The sequence below is a fragment of the Mesocricetus auratus genome, unplaced genomic scaffold (genome assembly GCF_017639785.1).
Source record: "Mesocricetus auratus isolate SY011 unplaced genomic scaffold, BCM_Maur_2.0 Super-Scaffold_100014, whole genome shotgun sequence".
Classification (NCBI taxonomy): Eukaryota; Metazoa; Chordata; class Mammalia; order Rodentia; family Cricetidae; genus Mesocricetus; species Mesocricetus auratus.
Window position 1 is genome coordinate 73,617,513 of NW_024429197.1, and position 24,327 is coordinate 73,641,839.

Consider the following 24,327-nt stretch of genomic DNA (forward strand, 5'->3'; position numbering starts at 1 on the left):
AGCCAGAGGGCGGAAGGTAGAGAGGTAAGACAAACAAAGCCGTATCTTGGTCCCCTTTCTGCTGTGGCAATAGCTTTGTTTGACTGGTGGAAGACTGGACAGTGTGGCACCTGTACCTGCCGAGGGCTGTGGAGCTGGACCACTGCATGGTGACACAGAGTCAGCCCGTGTCTCTTTCTCATCTCAGAGAGCTACTGGTGCCATGGAGTCATAGAAGAGTCACCAAGGTAGCCTCATCTAATCTGAGTTACTGCCCAAAAGCCTCCTTCCCAAATTCTACTAGTGTCCTAATTGGGAGGTTAATTTTCTATACACTATAATCTGGAGTACATATTTATCCATTCTGTGGGCAGGGTAAAAGCCCATGAAGGAAAATGAAATCCCCAGAAAGGCTAGAAAGTGGCAGGAAAGGAGGACCTCTCTTAGATGACAAAGGAGCCTGCAAACCCCAGAGAGTCAGGACAGTGTGTGCAAAGGCCCCCAAGGAGGACTGAGCCCAGTACCTCTGAGGTCTTGAGTGAGGGGGATGGAAGTGGGGACATTAGATAGGGTCCCCGCCCCCACCCGGGACATCATGGGGGCAGCTTACAGAAGAGTGTAGAAGGTGTGTCCAGAGACAGGGAGAATGCAAACACCGCGGAGGCAGGACCGACCCCACGACAGTCCAGGAGTGTGCCACTGGTGGCACAGCTGAGTGTGTCACGGGGTTAAATGGGACCACAGTGTAGTGGAAGCTCTGCTGCCTGTGAACTGTGTGGCCTTGGGCAGGTTGCATGACCTGTCTGAGCCCAGGGTTCCTCCTCTGTGGCACCCCGGAAAAGCTCCGTGGCGGTGAGCTCTGGTCTGAGCCCTGATTCTTCCTCAGTGCCTGGAACAGCGTGAGTGTCATGATGGGAATTGTTTGAGTGCAAGCGACACGACTTTGCCCACCCCAAGAAGAGCCGTTAGCATCTTTGTGGTGGCCTTTAAGAAGCAGCCTCCATCGTGCCCCCCACCCTCTAGGGATGAAAGTACTTCCCGGACCCTGCCAGTCCTATATCACTCCTAAATAGGGACATGCAGCCAAAGCCAACAGGTCTCTCGACCCCCACCTTTGGGTCAGGGACAGTTAATACTGACTGTCAGCTTGACAGGATTGCAATCACCTTTTCAGGAGACAATCGTGTAGGTGTGTTGGTGAGAGATTGTCCAGATTATGTTAATTGAGTTTGGAACTGACACCGTAATGTCAAAGCTACCATTCCACGGGCTGGGGTCCTAAACTACACAAAAAAGAAAAAGCCACCCCAGTGCCAGAGCTCACCTCTCTCGTGTGACCAGCCCCCTCGCTCTCCTGTTGCCATGGCTTCTCGGCCATGATGGACCGTGCCTCCACACTGGACCAAAACAAACCCTCCCTTCCTCATTTTGTCATAGCAACAATCAAAGCAGCTAACACTGGGAAGGTGGATGGAGACCTTTTTTTCTGTTCTGGTGCTGTCCCTGGCCTCGCATGGGTCTTGAGAATCTGAGGATCATCGAGGGGCACTGGTACAGTTCTGAGTTTTCCTGCTGTGGTAAAACCCTCTTTACCACCATGGCTCTGTCCCAGCTGCACAGTTTATTCTGTGAGTTACGTCTCCCCTGCTGTACGCCCAGACTCCTTCCATGTTGCACAGTGAAGTCATGTAACAGCACCCTCTCCAAACCCGGGCAGCATTCTGTTCTGAAGGATTGGGTTGTGTTTGTCCTGTGACTGCCAGGTGTCACCTTGCTGCGTGGCACCATCATGGTATGCTTGTGTTTGTAGCATATGCCAGAATTCCCTTTCTTCCCAAAGTGGAGTGCTGCCCCACTGTGACTGGCCTTTGTCAGGGCCACTGTGACGTAATACCATGGCTCATAAGCCATAGACGTGTGCCCTCTCTATCCCAGAGGCCAGAAGTTCCAGGCCGAAGCATGTGTCTGTGAAGATTGGGCTCCTGGTTTGAAAATGTCACCTTGCAGTGCCCTAGGACTGAGGAGTAGGGATGCCTTTCAAGGCTTCTTTTGGGAACATGATAACCCCCCTCCTAAAGGCTGTCTCCATGCCACCCGCCTCTCAAATCCTCACCACTAGGTACTGTCTCAGGGTGACTAGGAGTCAGCGTGGATCTGAGGACACAGACCTTCGGTGTGGGATGTAGAAGCCACACTTCGGTGTGGGATGTAGGAGAAGCCACACTTGGCTTTGCATTCACCAGTCGGTGGGCATCTGGCATGGGTCCTCCTTTTATCCACCGTGAGCACTGCCACCGTGGTCACGGCACACCCGTGTATCGTTGAGTGCCCACTCTCGGCGTTTTGAACACTGCTGGGTTGCATGGTTATGCTGGGTCTAAATTTCCTTTTGTTTTAAACCGTGTCTCATGTAATTCAGGCTGCTGTGTAGCCAAGGGTGGCCTTGAATCCTCACTCTCCTACCTCTGCTTATTTGATTCATGTATGAGTGCTTTGTTCACATGTGTGTATATACATGTACCACGTGCAGGCCTGGTGCCTGTGGAGGGCAGAAAAAGGTGTCGGGTCCCCTAGAATTGGAGTTAGATGGTTGTGAGCCACCGTGTGGGCACTGGGGACCAAGCCCAGGTTCTGAGCAAGTGTAACAAGTGCTCTTAACTGCTGAGTCGCCCGGGCCCCTCCACCTTCTCTTTGTAAATGCTGGGATTCTAGGTGTGCGCCACTACCTCTGTCTCCTTTGTCTTTATTTCTGTTGTGATGTTTTAAAAACGTTTTATTGGCACACATTAACTACACAATAGTGGCCTCACTGTGACATCTCCACGCATACACCACATGATATATTTTGACCGTATTTACCTCCCTAGCCCTCTGCTTTTACAAGTTTCCTTTCTCTTCCCAGCCAGCCCCAACTGTGCGTGCCCCTCTGTCCCTGCCTTCCCCCGGCTCTGGAGTTACAGGTGCACACCACCACACGAGCTTTTCATTTGGGTGCTGGATGTTGGCTCTCCTGCTGTCACAACAGAGGCTTTAGCCTCTAAGCCATCTCCCAAGCCTCTGGTTTTGGTTATAGGGATGGGATTTCATGTAGCCCAGGCTCCTACCTCTGGGATTGCAGGTGTGTGCCTTGTACCTGGCTCGATGTTTATTCCTTTTCTTAAAGGAACAGCTGTGCTCTTCTCCACAGCAGCTGTGCTGATTTATTCCATCCACAGCACCGTGTCTCTTCCCTGTTTGGGAGCAATCAGTCACCCTAACACAGGTCGGCCTTTTCCTCATCTGTCTTCACCATGGACCTTTATGTGACACCTTAGCAGAGTGATGACAGTGCTGGAGGTCACAGCTGGGACACAGCAGGGTTTAAGCAAGGCCAGCCTGCCCCTTTCCAGTCCTTCCATTCTAGCCTGCACACCATTCCACGACTCTGCTGTGAGGTGGCACATTTAGGATGCCTCCGGAGAACCTTGGTGCAGAGAAGGACTTGTCCTGACACATCTCCTGAGGTGCGTACAGACAAGGAAGGGCGCTTTCCTCTCCAGCCAGAGGAACCGAGGCATGGTTCCTAGAAGAGTCAGTATGGAGCTGGCCTTGGGAGGGGGCCAAAGGCACGGGACAGGTGATGGTGGCATAGACGTTTGAACGAACAAGACATGTTCTGCATGGTGTGTTTGGTTGTGCAGCCATGTATACAATATACAAATTGTTGGCACGTGAGGGTGCTTTCACGCAGGACACAGACCATAGGGGAGATGAAAAGAATGGATTTCACATTGGCAGAGACACTTGGCAAGGTCCTGGAAATGAGACAGATCGCATCCTTACAGGAAGGGAAGGGACTGATTAAGGGCAAGCTGGAAGAGTACCAGAGCCAGGGAGGATGTGACTGGTTGTAGCTAAGATGAACTGGAAACAGACTTATAGGAAGGTCCCTGTCTCTGTGTGGTTAGCTCGCCCTGCTGGGCCCATGCCTATATCTAGGTGAGAGAGTCCCTGCACCGAGCATGACTGCATCCTAGGAACAGCTTGCAGTGAAGATGGCGTGTGTTGCCCTGGCCTGAAATGTTGTTTGGACAGAAGGCAGAGCAGGGAGGCAGCAGGGAAAGCGAGTGTTGCTGGGGCTCCCAGGAGGAAGAGGAGGAGACTTGCAGACCCTCCACTGGGGAGCAGGCTGGGCTGGAGACTCTCTGTTTCTGTGTTCTGTGTGTAGAAGTGAGATGTTTAACCTTGGCTCAGTTGTAGCAGTCCCTGAGACTGGGGTTCTACAAGAGTCTTCCTTACCGCTGGTGCACACATGTCATAATGCTCTTCCATTTTTTTATTTGAAAGAGGCCATTCTGCTGATGGACGCCCGCCTGCTGGCTGGCTGTTTACGCCAGCTAGAGCTTCAGGATTTCAGTGGGGTGTTGTGGAATCGTTTGGCTCAAAGGCCAGAACTGTGCGGTTCTTGGCAGCTGGTGTCATTAGTATTGAGGCGTGCACTGAGGCATGCAGGGGCGGGTGCATTGCTCCAGGGCACACTGCTGGAGAATGGCTGAGGCAGGCCTCACTTCTGCTTTCAAACTTGTCTCTAACTATTCCTTATCCCCCAGCTCTGGCCTTGGAGCCGGCCTCCCCACAGCCATAGATGCTGGGCTGCACTGCCCTTGATGCCAAGTGCCTTGGTCAGCATCTGTGATGCTTCACGGTAGCCTCACACGACAGCTTCCCTCTGGGATGAGCAGTTACAGCCTGCAGCAGCTCAAGGATCGTCACAGACACAGGACCAGCCAGCCTGGTCCCAAAGGAGCAGCCGCTTCAAGTTCAGCCATAGCAGGCTGAAGCTTGCTTCTAGAACTTTCTATTACTGACTTGGAACAAGCCGTTTAAACCTGAGTGGACCACCTAAGTGTCCATGACTTGGGGACCTTCCCACCAGCCTATATCAAGAATAACCATGCATATAAATTCAGTGCAATGTGTGTGGGGGTATGGCAACTCATTTTAATAGCAGCATACTGATCAAATACCTCTGATGGGCCCAAATCACCCCGAGTATTAGGGAAACCTCTGGGAAGAATGAAGATGACCCTCCAGTTTAAATATTGCTGCAGACGTATTTAAACAAATGGTGTGTGGGTTCACCCAAGAAGGACTTAACACACCGCGGGATGGCTTCAGAGGGGGCAGAGGAGGTCCCATTAAGGGATTATAGGTGTGTTCTGCCATCCTGTGGGTAGATGGGTCCTAAGGGGCCCTTTTGAAGTTAAAGAGGATGGAGGCAAAAACCATTTGCCGTCTGCAGAGCCTGAAGATTCATCTTTAAGAAAGAGCTTAGAGCAGAAGAAGGACCAGATCCGTGTTAGATGCCACACGTCAGCTCAGGCTGATGCTGGGGTACAGGGGGACGGAGGATCTGAGAGTCCTAGCCCTAACCACAACTCTGAAGGGCAGAGTGCATTAAGAATACTTTGGGCAAGCTGGGCATTGGTGGCGCACACCTTTAATTACAGCACTCGGGAGGCAGAGGCAGGCAGATCTGAGTTTGAGGCCAGCCTTGTCTACAGAGCAAGTTCCAGGACAGCCTCCAAAATAATACAGAGAAACCCTGTCTCGAAAAGCAAACAAACAAACAAAAAAGAATGCTTTGGGCTGCAGATAACAACACTCTTGGGTCACAGGAAGTTATAAGTTATACATGAACCATGCTTATTGCTCAACAGTGCTGGCCAGGCAACCAACTGGGCAGCTTAGTCTGGAGGTGAGCGTTCCTTTCTTCTTGCTGTTGGCTTTTACCTCAGGCTTGTTGCTTCATGACTGCAAGCCTGCAGCCATTGCTAGTACAATTACAGCCTCACATGGCTGTGTCCTGAGGAAACGCTGTCAGCCTCTACTTCTCTGTTTTTAGAATGAATGATTTTTCTGAGAGTCACTACCAGATAGCTGTTACCATGGCTCTTAGCTGAAACTGACTCAGGACCACCTATTATCCTGACAGGGGAAGCGAAGAGCTTTGGAGCTGCTGACTTCTGGGAAACTCCACTTGTTCTCTGGACGGGCTCGGACCCAACACAAGACATGACAGGGGATGGTCTCTGGCTGGGCCACCGGTAGCACAAGCTCTGGGCAGCTGGAGTGATTCCCATTTTGCTTATGGAGAACATGAAGACAGAGAAGTAATGAGGCTTGCCCCCAGGTGCCCAGCCATGGAGAGCAAGTCCTCTGACTGAACACGGGCCTGTGTGGATCATGGCTCCATCACTTTGAAACCCAGTGAGGACTGAGCCTCAGTTTCCTTCTCTAGAAAGTGATACTGGTGACAGAAACGGGAGTGGCATGGAAGCAGCGACTGTATGGCAACCTGAGCACCATCCCCACGGTGACTCCAAGAGTGATTTGTTTCTGATATAGTAAATGCATCTTTCTGCTTGGCAAGAACACCCTCATTTTCCCCCATAAACGAATTCTGCTCATGTCAAATACTGCTTGCGTTTCCAGTGTGTGATGGAGGCAGATAACCTTGTGGTTGGTAGAATTTTATTATATTTCTGTGATCAGAATTCCATTCTCTTCTGATGTGAAGGGTTTGTTGGGGGTGTCACTGTGCTCTATTTTCATCTTTGGGATTCAGGGAGTCTGCCTTAGATAGCTTAGTGTCCTGGGCTTGGGTGCCTAATCTCACCAGCACATTTCTTCCAGGAGCTGCAAGGGCATGCCTGGTGAGGGCAGGTGCCCAGGTGTAGGTCTCTGCTGTGCCTACACCCTGAGAACACAGCTGGGCCCGTTCTGTCCTGCCCGCTCTCCCCGTCATCCTCACCCTTACTGATGTCTGAAGCCCACCTCTGAATTTCGCTATCTCATGAGTGTAAAAAGAGAAGCTTTTTTCTTGAGAGAAGCCTTCCCGCCAGCCTGGTTCTAGAGCCGCATCAGTCCCAAATAAACACACAGGAGGCTATATTAATTATGAAGCTGTTGGCCTTGCTTGTTTCTTACTGGCTAGCTCTGACTTAAGTAATTACCCCATAATTGTTAATCTAAGTATTTCTCTTACCGGAGAATAGTTCCGGGCTTCCTACCCCATGGCATTACATGTTGAACTCTCTTGTGTTTCTCCTTCCCAGAATCCTCCTGGACTCCTAGTTCCACCTATCTAGATTCCTATTGGCTCAACAGTGCTTTATTGACAAAGGACTTCCCCAACACATAAGGGTCTCCAGAAGTTGACCTGGCTTCTCTCTGTCCACTCTAAACACTAGCCTGAGTCTGTCACCCATTCTGGCCCCTTATGCTAGCCCAGCCCCACCACACTCCAGCCATACGGAGTCCTTGTATGACCCAATGGCTACGCCTTGCCGTGGGATGGTCACTCTCCTCCCTCCTGTGGTTCACAGGGCTCTTGGGTTTTTTCCCCAAGGCTTTACTCCCAAACTTCGATACCCCCCAAACCCAGGGTCCTTGGAAAGAGGATTATTCGTAAGAGGGTGCCAGGGCACTTGGATACTGCCAAGTCTAAGGACGTGTACAGTTTCTTTTATTCCTATTCCCTCATGGAACTTATGAACTCTGCTGGCAGGCAGACTTTGCAGAGGTGACTCAGTGAAGGGTCTTGAGACAGGGAATTGTCCTGGGTTATCTGGGAAGCCCAGTGTCACCAGTGTCCTCAGAGGAGGCAGAGGAGGGTGTGGGTCAGAGGCAGTGCGATGGAATGCTGGCACAGCCCCGGAGCCTCTGGAAGGAGGCAGTCTAGCTGCCAGCTCCATACTGGCCGCTCTCAAGACTGCTGGCCTGAGCGTCTGACTTCCACAATTAATTCCACAGAGGCACAGACACCAGCGGTGTCGAGAGGACACTGGCCTGGCAAGGGAGGAGGGGGTTGCTTGGCTGTCACAGCAGAGACTTCACTGGTCCTAGGGAGGGAGAGCAGCTCTGAGGGAGGCTTTGGGTAGGACAGTGAGTTCCCAGGAAGGGACTCGTGGTGAGGACTCAGTGGTGAGCACCCCAGCCCTTGTCCCAGGGGATCTCCTGCTCCTCCCCAGGTGACTCATATAACCCGTATTCCCCCTTTCTGTTTTCCTATTACCCTATGCTGTCAGGAGCCTCTCCAGGGACTGACTACCACACACTTTTCTGGCTCTGCCTGGCTTGGTCCTTGTGCAGACATAGGGTTCTCGGTCACATGTCTGGATGGAAGGGCGGTGCCAGCTCATATCCACCAGTCTGCCTAGGACATGAGGCAGGCAGCAGTCATCACCTCCCAGGAACCGTTTCTGCTTCTGGAAGCTTAGCCAGTGGGTGCTCTCCCTTCTGGACCAAGAAACCAGGGCACAGGGGTTGAAGCTCACTCAGGGCCACACACCTACTGAGTGTCACCAGCCTCAGGCGTCTGGCTCTGGAGCCAGCACGCGTCACCCTCAAACACACAAGCCCATACACGGCAAGGGACCAGGGTGGGCACCAGACCTGTGTAAACTCAAGTCCGCTCGAGCCTCAGATGGGCCCCTGGCAGGGTACTGGGGCAGACCCTCGAGTCCAGGCATTAGCTCCTGGATCTGAGCTGGGAGTCTGCAGAGCTGTGGGTTCAGAAGAACAGGTCTGTCTTTCTGATCCTCCCTGACTCATGGCCACGTGAATTCCTTCCTAGCTTGAGGAAGGCTATCCTGAGTGGTCGCCACACTCACAGAGTCACAGCTGGACCCTCTGTGCTGCTCAGCGGTAAAGGAAGGGCGCAGGGGAGAAAGCCAAGCTTCTTGACCCGGCTTGACCACAGTCAGATAGACTTGCCTGATGTCAGCAGGGGTTGTGTGTTTTGTTTTTTCCTACATGAGCTCTACCACATGCAAGATGGAACCAGTCAGCAGCGGACCACATTCATTGGACATGTCCTGACGCTTGCTAAATCCTTATGTGGCACCATGTATGGGTTTTTATAAAGCAAGCAGATGCCAGCTTTGTCCTCATGTTCAGATAATTGGGGCCGAGACACAGAGAGGTTAAATGACTTCCCTGCTCAGTCATCTTTGGTTCCTCAGGCGGATGCTGAATTATTGAGGTACTGGAGTGAAGGAAAAGGCCCTTCCTGGGGTTGGGACAGAACACACCGTAGCTGTTTGCTGAGTGACCTTAGAGAATAAGATAGTACGTTGTTGGGGCTGGAGACATGGTTTTGTGGTTAAAAGAACTGACTCCTCTTCCAGAGTTTCTGAGTTCAATTCCCAGGACCCATATGGCTGCTCACAAATGCCTGTAACTCCAGTTCCAGGGGATTTGACATCTTCACACAGATACACATGTAGGCGAAATACCAATACAGTAAAATAAAAACTAGATCATTAAAAAAAGACAGATAATAGTGACATTTGCCCTCCGTGATGCCTGAAGGTCCTGTCCCCCACTTTCCAGGTGTTTATGCTGTCCTCTCTTGGGTCCCTTATGTTTTTGTGAGTCTTCTCTTGGTGGTGGTGGGGGGTGTTTTACCTCTCTGGGTTAGGTTTGAGCTAGCCTCTCTTCTTTTTCCCATAATCATTGCATGCCTGTGGTGCTGGTTCTCCTCCCATTAGAGGCCCCTGTGGCTCACCTCCAAGGCATGTGTCCCTAATGTCCAGCACGGACAGCTCTATCCATGTGTCAGCCTCCCACCTCCTCAGAGACTCCACTTTCCCCAGAAAGCCCCACCTCCCTGTCTCTCTGTGGCCATGTGGCTCATGAGTCTCTCCTTGTGCTCTGGTCCTTGCAACTTGAAGGTCTGTGACGCGTTCCCCATCACTGTGGTCCCTTCCTGAGCAGGGCAGTGTCTAGGCATCTCCACAGCACCCCCTCCATCAGCAGAGGGGCGCACTACTGGGTCAGTGTGTCCTGAGGGTGCAGCATGGAGTGGCACGCAGCTCTGTGGCCTAGCACAGCAGTGATGTTGGAGACCCTGGAGAGGGGGGAGGCTCCCCGGGGAGCCCCCTGCGTCCAAATGGCAGTGGCACCACGCCTTGATCCTGCGGAGGAGAGATGGGAATAAGTGTGTGGGCAAGTCCTGGGACAGGAGGCCTCCTTTGGCTGAGGCGCAGGTGAAGCTCACAGCAGCCCCGGGATGTGCTGGTAGTCGACGCCTACCTCACGCACGGGTGCATTGGGTGTGCTACTGCTAAGGGGCCTCTGGGGTGGTGCCTCGCTTTGCCTGTGTGTGTGGTGAGCAGAGGGACCGGGCAAGGCTGGGCTGAGGCAGGCCCTGGGGATTTCCAAAGGCCTTGCCTTGCGCTTCTGTGTTGGGTGGGATCCTGTGTTTTTCAAGGCTCAGGAGGGTTTTTGTGGTGTGCTGCCCTTCCTCACCAGGGTCTGGGTTCCTCCAGGTTAATGTGCCTGCCTCTTCTCTGCCCATAGGTGAACCTGGTGCTGGGGGACGGCCGGTCCCTGGGCCTCACCATCCGAGGTGGAGCTGAGTACGGCCTCGGCATTTACATCACTGGCGTGGACCCAGGCTCTGAAGCAGAAAGCAGTGGGCTCAAGGTGAGGGGACGATGGGCCACGGGCTGCATGTGTGGGGATGTGGGTGGGAAGATCCTTGTATCGGGTTTACTTCAGCAAAGCAGGTGGTGGCCCAGCTGAGGACAGGGTCGGCTGGGGAGCCCGCCCCCTCTCCTCCTACTGACTGCTGGGTCTGTAGTGCACAGCTCTGAGTGGCAGGGTGGCCTCCTACACCGCACTAGGCAGTGGGCCAGCGCAGCTCTTTTGAGGCTGCTGTTTTGCAAGCACTGCTGATGCTCTCAAAGGCCCTGACACTTGGACTTGTCATGACACATGCAGAGGGCAGAAGAGAGGAAGCTATGGACTAACTATGAAGTGGGCTGTACCTATAGGAGGCAGCTTCAGGGCTAGCATCCAATCCAGATCAGCAGCTACCGAGAGTGCGTGATTAATTCGCTCATATTCTAAGAGCTGTGTGCCCAGCACTAGAGAGTCAGGTCACATGTATCATTTCACACTACCTGGTGGTATGAGTTGGTGTCCCCAAGTTCTTCCAGATTTAATGAGGTCCCACCAACTGGTCTAAGGTGGGTCTCGAAACAAAGCTTGTGCCCAGTGAGTCTTGACTAAATGCCAAAGCCCAGGGTGTAATGTTCAGATCTGAACCCTTGCTAGGGATAGGTACCAACTCATCAGAGCCAGAGGCTCTGCGTGCTAGGACCCCGGCCCAGGACCAGCTCTCTGTGATACATGAGAGCGCGTGTTTGAGCAGTCACAGATGCTGGGCCCACAGTGATGTGCATGCTGATGGTGGGCAGGCGGCATTTGAGAGAGGTGCGTGATGAAACAAGCTGGGGAGAGATGGGGTGCAGTGCCGAATGATTGCATAGACTGCCCACAGGTGACTAAAGGAGTGCCTAGCCCAAGTCCAAGGCTGGAGACGTGGTCGGAGGGAGAGCTGTCTGCAACAAAGGGTCTGGAGTGTGCATGTGAATATATGCCTATGTACATGCATGAATGCATGCGTACATGTATCTCGGGATCCACAGGGCACCGTACCCCTGTGCGGCAAACAGACTATCGTAGGGAAGATGAGGCAAAATAGGCTTTTGGGGAATGGGGGGCATTGGAAAGTGCTTTGGGCTTCAATGAGGAAAAACAGTGCCATGTCCCAGCTCCACTCCATTCCTCCGCCTGTCTGGGCCTCCCTGTCCCTGCTAAGAAACATGCTTGCCTCAGGGCTGTTGCTCACGGCACCATTAGGTATTGTAGTAAACATGGGTATAGACTGTGTCTCTCTTGAATTCGCATATTCAAATCCTCACCCTTTAGTGTTGGGGTCAGGAGTTGGGGCCCTTGGAAATTAACTAGATCATGAGGGTGGAACCCTCATCTATGGCATCAGTAACCTGGCAAGAGGGTCCTCACCAGGCACAGAACCCACTGGCATTTTAATGTTGAGCTGCTCAGCCTCCAGAGCGTCAGCAATAACAGTGCGTAAGTCATCCTGTCTATGGGATTTTGTTGCAGCACCTGTCAACCTTGAATTATAGAGATGAGATCACAAGTCCCCACCCCAGCCCACGTCAGGGATTAACAGGCAGCTAATGTTTGCTGGGGGAGGGAGAGACATTTTCTTTAGTGATGCAACTACTGTCTGAATTGCACATGTAAATTAATCTTTATTCTGAACCTGTAGGTGTAATGAAACTCATTGGGTCATACACACACACACACACACACACACACACACACACACACACACACACGCACGCATACACACACACTCACAGTACTGGGGGACACTGTCTCTGACCTCCAGGAGTTATGTCCTATTGGGAAGATGGGCAACAAAGATACTCTTCATTTGGTTAGAAAGAAGGCAAAGGAGGTGCATGTTGTAACTTTACCATTGCCTGAGGTTGCCAGGTGGTCGAAGGCACTCCGGGGTAATTTGCTTGCAAACTGCCCACCTTCCGTTTAGTCCCTCCGTGCTGTCCTCAGCAGTGAGGCGCTGATGGTGGCTACACTTTCCTTTCCCTCACAGCCCCTTGCCTGTGCTGACACCTGCCTGCCCACACGCGCTTGGGCATCCAGCACCGATTAATTCTGCTTATTGCAGTGCACTTTCTGTGGAATTAGGCATATTGAAATGGAATAAAGGGCCTGCTCGTGTGGGTGGTGGAGCCAGAACAGGCTTTATTTGTAAATAGCACTCCGTGCTGTGGTACAGCGCTTTCCTGGGGGGGAAACGCCGCCTTCCACGGGGCTTCCAGCTGCTCAGCCCACTTAGCTCCCAGGGCCCAGTGTGAGTCCAGGGAGGGGGCAGGACGCCCAGGCCCTGAGTGGGAAAACACTTGTGGGGTCAGCCAGACCCCCAGCATTTAACCCAGGGGTGGTCAGTGCAGATTGGAGCTTGAATGCCTTCCCAGGAGGGACAGCCCCTCCCTGCTTCACACTTTGTCTTTGGATTCCTCCTATTTTTTGCACTGCTCTCCCATGCCCAGCCAATCTCCGGTCCTTCCAAAGAGCGGACCACTAAGCCTCTTTTGTTCCCTTAGGGACGGCCTACATTGAATGTCATTCAGAAGAAATCGTAATAGCGGGTGCCATTCATTAACGGGTTATTATGAGTGAGACATGGTGCTAACATTTAGATACATCTGCTTGTATTTAATCCTTTCCATCGCCTTGTGGGATGGGGGTGGGGAGCCTTCACAGCACAGTTTAACAGATGAGCAACTGAGGCTCAGAGATGTGCAGCACCTTGCTCAGGGTCACACAAGGATGCCAGCACTGGCCCTTCTGGCCCTCTTGGCTACATACGTGGTACTACCAATGCCCTTTTGATGCTGTCCCACGTTGACCTCCCTGGCCTCTGCCGAGTCTGTCCAGGCTGGGAGCCCATTGCTTTTCCATCATGGAGACTAGACTGCTGTCTTAGATCGGATCCTTGGAGCAGGACCTTTGCTCCTGGGGATGTCCCAGTGGCTCTACAGCCTGTGACTTTGGAGTAGACCTGGCATGCATCTGGAGAAGGAACAGTGTCTCAGTGGCAGGGATGGTCTGCGCTTTGCAGGTCTATCAGGGAATCTGGGCTGTGTTGCCTTGGTGGGGCTGGACTGACGCCGCCACAGACCAGCTCTGCCCTCCTGCTCTCTCTGGATCAAGCTTCCTCAGAGCACTGCCTCATGCTGGCTGGGGACCTATCAGGTGGCAGGAAGCCTGCCTGCATCATCCACTCAGATCTTCACACAGCTGGGCAAGGGCAGAACCTTTGGTCCCATGCATGTCAGGAGTGTGCTGTCTGAAGTGTCCCAGCTCCCCAGCTGTGTGAGGTGGAGCCTAGGGTGTACTTATCCCTGATGGCCCTGCCCACAACAGAGCAGCTGCACATAGTTGGTGCTCAGGAAATAGCTCCTGGGTTGAGGGAAGGACTGTGACCAGGGCAGGGCCTGGCCAAGCTCAGATCTTGAGCCCTGTCTCCTTGTACCCCAGCTTAAACAGCAGGGCTGGCATGTTGATGGAAGCGGTGTTGGTGGCTTATTAGTTCACTTTTCTCATTGTTATGGCAAAAGACCTGACAAAAGCAACTTACAAAAGGGGTTATTTGGGCTCACAGTTTGGGGGTACAGTCAATCCCTCATGGCAGCAGGAGTGTGAGGCAGCCGGTCACATTCCATCCACAGCAGGATGAATACTGGGACTCTAGCCCATGGAATGACACCACACACATTTAGGGTGAAGACTCAACTAAACCCTTCTGGAAACGCCCTTCTAAACACCCAGAGGTATGTTTTTGTGGGAGTCTAAGTCTAGTGAAATTGACAAGATTCATCAACCATCATAGTAAACTTGCTACCCACACGGGGCGCGGCCCTCGTTCCTCTGAACTGAACCACACGGCATGCACACTGCCCACAGTGAGGCCGCTCGCTGCCGGTGCTCTGAGAATGTTCCAGAGTCACTCTCTGGTTCCTCATTTACACTTGAACCGAGAGGAGGCATCAGGAGGTCTTTGTATCACATGCTCCTGGGAACCCAAACTTGACCGGATGTTAAAAGAAGGAAGTAACAGAGGACATGGAGCTACCTTAGAAACACTGTCGATCATACGGTGATCATAATGGAAACAGTTCACAGACTGTCTTCAATTTTACAGAACTCCTGATGGTTAAAGAAAGAAAGCAAAAAACAAACAAACAACAACTTGTCAGTGCTAAGGAATTTTAGCTGATTTTGTGGCAGTCGTAATTAAGATGACAGAAATAATCATCTGATGTTTATATAATTCTTATGAGTCTAAGAGCATTTTTGCAAACAGTGCTTTCTCTTTCATTCTGCAACTTAAAATGACCTCAGCACTCTGGAGGCAGAGACAGGGGGTCCCAGAGCAAGCTGACTAAGCTGGACTAGCTAAATCTGCATGCTCAAGTTTCACTGGGAAGATCTTGCAATAATAGTTAAGGTAAAGAGAAATCACACAAGACACACAGTGTCTTCTTGTCTCCAAATGCACATGCATAATGTGCATCCACATATATGTGCATGCACACACACACACACACACTCACGTGCACGCGCGCGCACACACACACACACCTTAGCAAACTAAGGATTGAAGGAAACAAATCAAAGAAGGATATCTCTAAAAAATATATGCAGGGGCTGGAGAGATGCCTCAATGGTTAAGAACACTTACTGCATAGGACCCATGTCAGGACCCACAACTTCCTGCAACTCCAGCTCCAGAGACCTGATGCCCTCCTCTGGCCTCCACAGGTCCCTACGCTAATGCTTACATACCCTCCCACCCCCATGAACACACAGTTACAAATAGCATCTTAAGATAATGCTCACAGCAAACATGCATCATGAAGCTTCATTCACATGTTGAAGAACTAAGTGTATTTGCCTAAAATTGCAGAGCGGCAGAAGGTGAGCAGAGGACCCAGTGGAGTCTCATGTTGGAACAGTGGTTCTCACTCACCCTTCCTAACGCTGAGTCTCATGCTGGAACAGTGGTTCTCACTCACCCTTCCTAACGCTGCGACCTTCAATACAGTTCCTCATGTTGTAGTCACCCCCAACCATAAAAGTATTTTGTCGCTACTTCATAATGGCCATTTTGCTGCTGTTATGAATTATACTGTAAATATTTGATGTGGAGATGGTCTTAGGTGACCCCTGTAAAAAGGTCATTTGGCCCCCAAAGGGGTGGGTCGTGAGAGCACCACTAGAAGGATGCATAAAGCGAAGCTTGAGTGAGTGACCGTAGGCAGGGAAAGCATGGGCCATAAAAGAAGGAGGGAAGTCGCCAGGGCTGGATAAATCCTAGAGACCTGCCCCCTCCAGCCAGGCTGGACCTCCTAATGTTCCCAAGGTATTGCCATCAGGAAGGCAGGAGCAGAACCTGGCTTCATTCTAACTCTAGCTGCAAGTTCTTTCTCCTCCCCAAGAGGGTGGATTAGGACCTCTGAACACATGTCATTTCCAAGAAAATCATCTGATGTGCCAGCCTGAGGTCACAGGAGCCAGGTTACAGATTTACAGGAAAGGGGGATGGGGGAGCCCCATGCTACACGGTTAGTCAGGTCACACAGAGGGGAGCATCGCACGGAGGGGAGCACCGCACAGAGGGGAGCACCGCACAGAGGGGAGCACCGCACAGAGGGGAGCACCGCACAGAGGGGAGCACCGCACAGAGGGTACATGGCCCGTGTGTGCATGAATTGTGCTCTGAACACACAGTGCCTTGATCTATGCATAGGAGGCACTAGAGGGGCTGGAGGCAGAGACACCCATACACTGTTCCCACACACACCCATAAAGTGCTCACACACACACCCATACGGTGCTCACACACACACACCCATACGGTGCTCACACACACACATACAGTGCTCCCACACACACCCATACAGTGCTCCCACACACACCCATACAGTGCTCCCACACACACCCATACAGTGCTCCCACACACACCCATGCAGTGTTCCTCACACACTCATGCAGTGCTCCTACACACACTCATGGGCAGAAAGGAGGATTTATTGGGGGCCATCCCTGGGGAAGGGAAGTACAAACAGAAGAGCAGAATGGTGGGATCCTAGCTGAAATGGGCTATCCAAATTGCCCTTGCCAGGGGTAGCTGGCCTTGGGTAAAAGGTTCCTGGAGGATTAAGGGTGGTTCCTGGTGAAAAGAAACTGCCTTGAGAGATCTTGCATACTAAACAGAAGCCTTTAGGCTTGTTTGCCTGCTACGGGTCCTCTGTTTACCCTGCTGGAGTCCTTCTGTTTAGGACAGTGTCACCCACACTGCCATTTTCGGGGAGATGGGCGTTGAACCTGACACCATTGTAGCATAGGGACCTGCAGTGGAAGTCACTTTACAGCCTCGTAGTCAAGTCATCTCTGCCTCGTGGATGAGGCACCAAAGAGCGCTGACAAGTGGGCGGTCGTTCAGACTAACTGTGTTTCTTCAGAGCGTCCCTTCTCGTGTGCTTGGGGGGGCCATAGAGGGAAAAGTGGGGGCTGGAGAAAAAGCTGTGTAAGCACAAACACCCCTCTGAGCTGGATGGTAACAGGTTTCTGCCCACCGACCACGGGTTTCTCCCTCAATGCAGTAAGCGAGATCAAGCTGAGTTGGAAAAGTATAAAACAGGTCTATTCAGCAAAGCAACACCCTGTGGGTTCAGTGGTCTCAGAGAAGAGTGACAGAGAAGTCACCCACCCAAGCCAGGGCAGGAAAGTTGTATAAATTGCAGGCTAGGGGTGATGATGTCCACCACAAACTGAGTTTGTGCCCGAGTATGGCAAAAAGCTGAGCTGGGCCGGGACTTGGGCGACTGGCAACTTCAGGGAGGAAGTAGCTGCCAGGAATGTAGAACTGGGCTTTTGACACCTTTCCTTTGTTCTGAGGCAGGGTTGGGGGGTGAGAAGGAACAGGACTTCCTGTACCATGGAGGGGCGATCCAGAGGCTCCAACAGGTATAACCCTATTTTAGAACACGACTGTGTTTTCCAATTGCAAAAATAATCTTCACTGTAGAGAAGAGAAAGCATGGCCTAACCAGGTCTGCAGAGAACTGCTCCCTCTACCTGTCTACACCTCACCCCACCCTGGCCACGGCAGGCCAGCTCAGCCCATGCCAAGTCCTGACCCATCTCAATGGTAGATAACACACCAGCCTCCACTAAAGATGAGACCCAGAGAGGTCAGCACTTGCCCAAGGTCACACAAGGGAGTGGTGGCGCTGCTCTGGTGTCTGGCCACCTGGCCGGGACCCCACATGTGTGCAGCGGTAAGCGGTGAGCACCCCACGCCAAGCTCCCCAATGCTCTGCTGTGCCCCTGCCTTCAGTTCACCGGCAGTCAGTCCTGATTCCTGCCTGGCTCCTTTGAGGTTTGGGGCCCGGTGGGAATGGGGGAGGGACGGCAGTGCGGGGGCAGATGAGGCTTGGCTTATTCAGATGTGCAGCCCTGGCCAGCGTTTGGAGAGGGCTGTTTTGTGCCAGCCACAGTTCTTCAGCTCTGTGAGGAAGGAGGCGCTGACGTTATTTACAGATGGGGACCTGAAGCACAGAGAGGTTAAACAACTTGCCCGAGGTCACACAGCCAGTAAATTGATGGAGGATCTGGGAGTGGAAGGGATGAGATCCAGTCCTGAAAACCGTGTTCCCATCCCTTCCCTCTCGTGCCCTTCTTACTAATGGTTTTCCGCACGCAAGGAAGGGCAAGAGACAGGGCCTTCCATTGCAGGTGGCTGACTTATGTGCTCCCTAAGCCTGTGTGGTGTCTGCCTCACACTTTCCTGTGGGGTGTCTGCTCAGTCTGTCTCCCCAGGGACACTACTTGCATCTTCACGACTGTGGTAGCCGATGACAGAAAAGTGACCTCCCTTTCCTCTCCCAGCTGGCTGTGCCCCTCCAGGTGCCTCCTGAGTCATATCCTCGTCCTCAGGCAGCCGTAGGGGGAGGGCCTGCTGGCCCTGGCCTCATTTATCACACCCAGCAGCTTGCCCTGAGCCTATTTCAAACCCGTGAGCAGGCTAGCTGGGACAGGCTCCCCATCCCCACCCCCCACCCCCGCCCCCACCCCCGCCCCCCACCTTCCAGGGCACCCTTTTGTTGTTTCATGGGGCCTTTGACCTATTTCTCCGAATCCAGACCCACTAGCAATGACAGCAGGCGGCCTGTCAACACCCTGACAGTGTGGCTGTCCTAGCCCGCATCCCTGTGGTCCTACAAGGAAGGACGCTGCATTGTCACTTACCCTGTGTGCAGTGCAGCCCTCTGCAGAATGGGGACCGGAGGCAGAGATGGTGGTGTGGCTGCAGACAGGGCCTGCCTTGAGTGTTTTGTTCTTGTTTGTAAAGGAAGGTCTTGTGGTGACCAGGCAAGCCTCTATCCCACGAATGACCTTAAACTTCCGAAATTCCTCTACAGCACCCGCTTTATGCTGTGCTGGTAACTGCACCAGGGCCTTGTGGAAGCACCTTTCCCCCTGAGCTGTATCCCCAGCACACAGGTACTATCTACCTAACACTGTGACAGTGACAATTCGATGCGGGGGAGGGGGGGATGAGCATTTAAACTACTGCAGATGCCACTCTGCAGGAATAGAGGTTCTGCTTGGACATTGCATCTGGCTGAGTAATAGAAAGGAACAAATGGCCTGGGCGTCTAGAGAGGTGTCACATCCATAGGGTGACACTGGAATACTTGGAGCACCTGAATGAAAACGAGGACATGGCTGCTCCTAGGTGTGGCTGAGGAGAAGGATCTCATTGAGGGAGAAAGCAGCCAGAGACCTCTGGAATAGGGCTAGCAGAGGAGAACGGGGTGGGGGAGAGAAGAGAGAGCGAGCAGACCACGAGATATTCCTTGTCCTGGGTTTCTCTGGGGCCCGACAGCCCACATCTATTGTGCAGAGGCCTTGTCCTTGCTGCTTTCCCAACATTGATTCCACTAATCCCACAGCAAGCGGGAGGTCAGGGGCCTCATCCCTTGTCTACCAATGGGAAGTGTATCTCTAAGTTCACTGACCTACCCAAGGTCACAAAGCTAAGACGTGGCCAGGCTGGATCACAGGAGGATGACAGTCATTCTCAGGAGAACCCTTCAGTGCCCCGCAAGGAAGCCCACTGTGGTCACACACAGGAAGTGTCTGTGTGTCTGGGCCCGGTAGGATGAGCAGATACTCGCCAGCCATCTGCATGCCCAGTGCGTAGACGGGAGCTGCAGAACGAAGCCGGTGCTGGGTGTGGTGTGGAATTGGGAGCAGAGAGATGGAGGGAGAGACTACTGGAGGAACACTGGGGACAGGGTGCACACAGGGTGTTGAGCAGGTGGGGACAGCAGAAGGGGCAGGGAAGAGGACAGGGTAGGTGACACCAGCTCCAACAGCCGTTTCTGGTCCTTGCAGCTGGACACACCTGGGCTTGCAATATTCATAAGCCCGGGAGCTGTGAGCTGAGGCTGGTAGATGGGAGGCAACCAGGCTATCAGAATTTGCGGTGCCATGTGAAACATGTAGGCACATACATGTACGCAGACACATGTGCACGTATGTGCACACGTGTGGAGACCATGTTGAGGCAGGGTCTCTCGCTTGAACCTCAAGCACAGCAGTTTGGTTTACAGCTAGCCAGCCTGCTTGTCCTGACTGCGCCTTCCACGCCTTTCTGACATTTATGTGGGTACTGGGGATTTGAGCTTCCATCCTCAAGCCTATGTGGCAAGTGCTGTGTCCCCTGACCCGTTTCCCCCTCGTTAACCTCTTTTGAGGGGTGAACCGTAAGTCTGCCATGCTCCATTGTTCTCACCAGCACTTTCTAAAACTGTAGCCACGCCTACAGCCACGTTTCAGAACATTTTCAACAACCACCCCAAAAACTTCCCTGCGCTCACAGAGCCCTGGATCCCACCTCCCTGGGAGCTCTAATATCCTCTGCTGGCCGGCTGGCCATCTTTGTCCCCGGGGCACTGCACGACTATGAATCACCCAGTATGTGGCCTTTGGCCTGGCTCCTTCTACTCAGCAAAATGCAGCCTGTGTCAGTAAGCTCCTTTTTATGGCTAGATAATACCCTACCACGTGATGGCCACATTGTCCCCTCATTAGCCGGTGGGTACTGGGCTGTTGTCATCTGTTACAGCTTCCACTCCTCCCTCTACATCCTTTTTAGGTGATTGATTAATAAGCTGTGTAGGCAGTGTCGTGTTTCACATTTTCCAGTTGTGTCTTCCCTAAGCTCAAACCATAAGAGTTGCCTAATAATCCTCCATTCCGTGGCTGCATTATAATTGACCCTACTGTTCCCTTAAAGTCAAGCCTTTAGCTGTTTCTAATTGAAATAAGGTTTTTCCAAAAGAGCAACAAGAGAGGAATTTTGCAGAGCAGCTTAAACCCTCTCCCAGCCTATCCGTGCCTGCAGGCTGCAAAGCCTGGTTGGGGGCAGGAGCGATTTAGCCCAAATTGCTCAAAGGTTCTTTCTGGTCTTGGTGAGAATGTGTTTCTTGCTACATGGGGGACCAAAGAGTTCTGCCTCAGGCCTCTCTCCCCCAGACCCCCAAAGCAGAGGGAAATGTTTGTGGAAGATGAGAGCCATGCACACACAGATCTTACTTTTCTCCAGAACTGTCTTCTCATCTGGCTTGGTCAGTGTTCTGTTGCTGTGGAGAGACACCATGACCACAGCAACTCTTATAAAGGAAAACATTTAATTGGGGCTGGCTTACAGTTCAGTCCATTGTCATCATGGTGGGGAGCATGGCGGCATGCAGGCAGATGTGATGCAGAAGCAGCTGTGTCCAGATCCACAGGCAGCAGGAAGAGACTCTTGGCATGGCATGGGCATTTGAGACCTCAGAGCTCAACCCCCATTGACTCTCTAGTGAACAAGACTTCAAATGTATGAGCCCATGGGAGCTATTCTTAGTCAAACCACCACCTCGTCCTTGGTCATGTGAGCTTCAAACACAGTACAAATGGAGGGTTTCAGCACCGGTATAAATTGACAACATGACTACTCACTCCAGAGGTCAGCTAACCTGAAGCTTCTCACTGTAGATGTGAGGACAGCCAGAAGAGTCTGAGGAGCCCAGAGCAGGGAGAGAAAGGAGTAGACTGAGCACGGCCAGCCTGGCCTTGGCCGGGAGAGGGAAGGGCAAGAGAGGGCCCAGAAAGGCGCAGAAGAGGAAGAACCAAGGACGGTAGCAGGGCTGTGAGGAGAAGGAGTTGCTGAGGGAGGGGAGGCCCAGAGTGCCAGCATGTGCTCTCACATGTGTACCAGGTACTGTGATGCCGAGTGAGCCGGGATCCCAGCAAGTGCTTTGGTATGCCATGTGCCCCCTCGGCCAGTAGAAAAGGGAGCGGCTCCTGTGGTAGAGAGGAGCTGGCTTCACAAGTCCCTGAGGAGTGCCAACAAACTGGATTTCTTTTTGGACTCAACATACACAGTTTTGGAGAGCATAGAAAGTGAAGTTTCCAGAATTTGCAACTCAGGACGCACACTTGAGAATAGGTGGGCATGTTTCTTCCCAGTTCTCTCAATGTAATTCAAGACCACATAAGATGAGAAATGTTGACACCAATAGAAGTCCAAGTTCAAAAGTAAAATGTGTTCACTGTACACCAGGGAGAACTGTCCCCTAGTCTTGGTGAAACTCCTTCCAGGTGTTTATGGCTGCACAGAAAAAACACTAAGACTTTAGCAACATTGGACTAAAGTTTTTGCTATGCCCTCCCTCCCAAATATCTAGCACCAAGATCCTCCTGTGTTGGGAAAACTGTCACAAAATGATTATAAAACAGCAAGCTGCAAGTGTTACTATATAATCCTGCTGTGTGCGTGCGTGCGTACGTGAGTGAGTGTGTGTGTGTGTGCAGGTGTATGTGTGTGCATGTGTCTGTGTGTCTATGTGTGTCTGGGGGTCAGGTGCATGTGTGTGTGCTCACATGTATGCTTGTGTTAAGTGAAGGCCAGAGGTCAGTGTCCGGTATCTCTATTGGTCATTCCCTCTCCACCTTTAAAATACTATTTTTTCTTAGAATTTTATATATGAGTACTGTATTTATGTCATTTCCACCTCTCCTTCTCTCCTCTAATTCCTTCCATGTATCCCCACTCCTTATATTCATGACCTCTTCTTCTGTATATATATATATATATATATATGTATATATATATATGAGTTCATTTAGAGTGTGTGTGCGCACACGCGTGTGCGCGCTCGTGTGTGTGTGTGTGTGTGTGTGTGTGTGTGTGTGTGTGTGTGTGTGTGTGTTTAGGCCTGCCTGGGTTTGACTAACCTACCAGGGGTCTCACCCTGGAGAAGATTGATTCTTTCCCTCTCCGCAGCCATTAATTGACTGTAGCTCTTCATTTGGGTGGGGCCTTATAAGATTCCTCCCATTCACTGGGCTAGTCTGCCAACTTGTATTGTCACTGGGCTGGTCTTGTTTAGACAACCATACTTTTGGGAAAATGCTAAGTCTCTTAGCAGACTTCCTGGTACTCTGGCCTTACAGTCTTTCCTTCCCCTCTTCCATGTACTTTAAGCCAGGGTTTCCTCACTGTGTGCCCATCTCTCCCCATTGGAATGGCAATGGATATTCTGGGCCATAGTATGTTGAAAGTAAAGAGTCTTCTGACTTTTATACTGTGTTGAGACTGTGAAAGATCATGGGAACTTTTGAAGTTGGATTAAGTGCATTTTGCATTAAGATACGACCATAAGCCTATGGGGGACAGGGAGTGGAATGTGGTGGTTTGAAAGAATTACCTGTCTTAGTCAGTGTTCTATTGCTGTGAAGAGACATCATGACCATGGCAATCCTTATGAAGGATGTAACTAGGTCTTGCGTACAGTTCAGAGATCTAGTCCATTGTCATCACTGTGGGAAGCATGGTGGCACAGAGGCAGACAAGGTGTTTCTTCAGAGTAGCTGAGTGTTCGTATCCAGACCCACAAGCAGCACACAGAGACAGACACTGGGCCTGGCTTGAGTTTCTGCAACCCTAGAGCCCACCTGCAGTGACACACTTCCTCAGAAAAGCCACACTTACTCCAGTACCTCCTAATCCCTGTCAAGTAGCAAATCTCTAGTGACCAAGCATTCAGATATGTGAGCCTGGGGAGCCCTCCTCATTCAAACCAGCACAGCCCCCATAGTCTCTTCTGTTTGAATAATTGGGCCCTTAGTGGAACTATTGGGAAGGATTAAATGATCCAGGCTTGTTGTGGGAGCCGTGTTACTTGGTGGGCCTTGAGACTCAGAAAGCCTGTGCTAGACCTGGTTAGCTTTCTCTTCTTGCGGATAAATGTGTAGGTGCCCGACTACTACCCCAGCTCCATGCCTGCCTGTTGTCTTGCTCCCTACCATGGTGGTCAAAGACTCAAACCCTCTAGAACCAAGAGGTCCATATTAAACTCTTTCTTTTATAAGTTGCATTGATCATCACAATGAAGAAGTAACTAAGAATTTTCCCTGTTTTTATTTATTTACATATTTATTTATAGTTAATGGGAGGAAATCATTATATGGTGCTGTTATTTGAATTTGAAATGCCTCCCACAGACTCTTGCCTTGAATTCTCATTCTGTAAAGGGTGCCAGAATGTTGAAGGGTTGTGGAGTCATTAAGAGATGGGAGCCAAGCTGTCGGATGCAGGACACTAGTGAGCCTCCGAAGGCTATAGCACACGCCTGGGTTCAGTCTGGCGCTGTTTATGACCCACGGTAATGCCCATAGCTGCTGCCACTGTGCTCACATCACTGCAGACTGCGCAGCTTCACCCTGCTTCCCTGTCATGGTGGACTGACACCTCTCTGAAACCATGAGCCAAATAGAGCCTGTCTTCACTTAGGTTGTTTCTCTCAGGCATGTTGTCATGGCAATGCAAAAGTAACCAAT

At 51.7% G+C, this 24,327-nt stretch overlaps 1 protein-coding gene across 7 annotated transcripts in view; it reads left to right on the forward strand.

The window, feature by feature from the left end:
- The window catches only part of Whrn (whirlin), an 82,155-nt gene that overhangs the window by 25,788 nt on the left and 32,040 nt on the right, over nt 1-24,327 (forward strand). For all 7 annotated transcript variants that reach the window (XM_040757346.1, XM_040757341.1, XM_040757342.1 and 4 more), the window contains exon 3: nt 10,324-10,449. In XM_040757346.1, the coding sequence (XP_040613280.1) occupies nt 10,324-10,449 (126 nt within the window). The remainder of the gene's footprint in view (nt 1-10,323; nt 10,450-24,327) is intronic.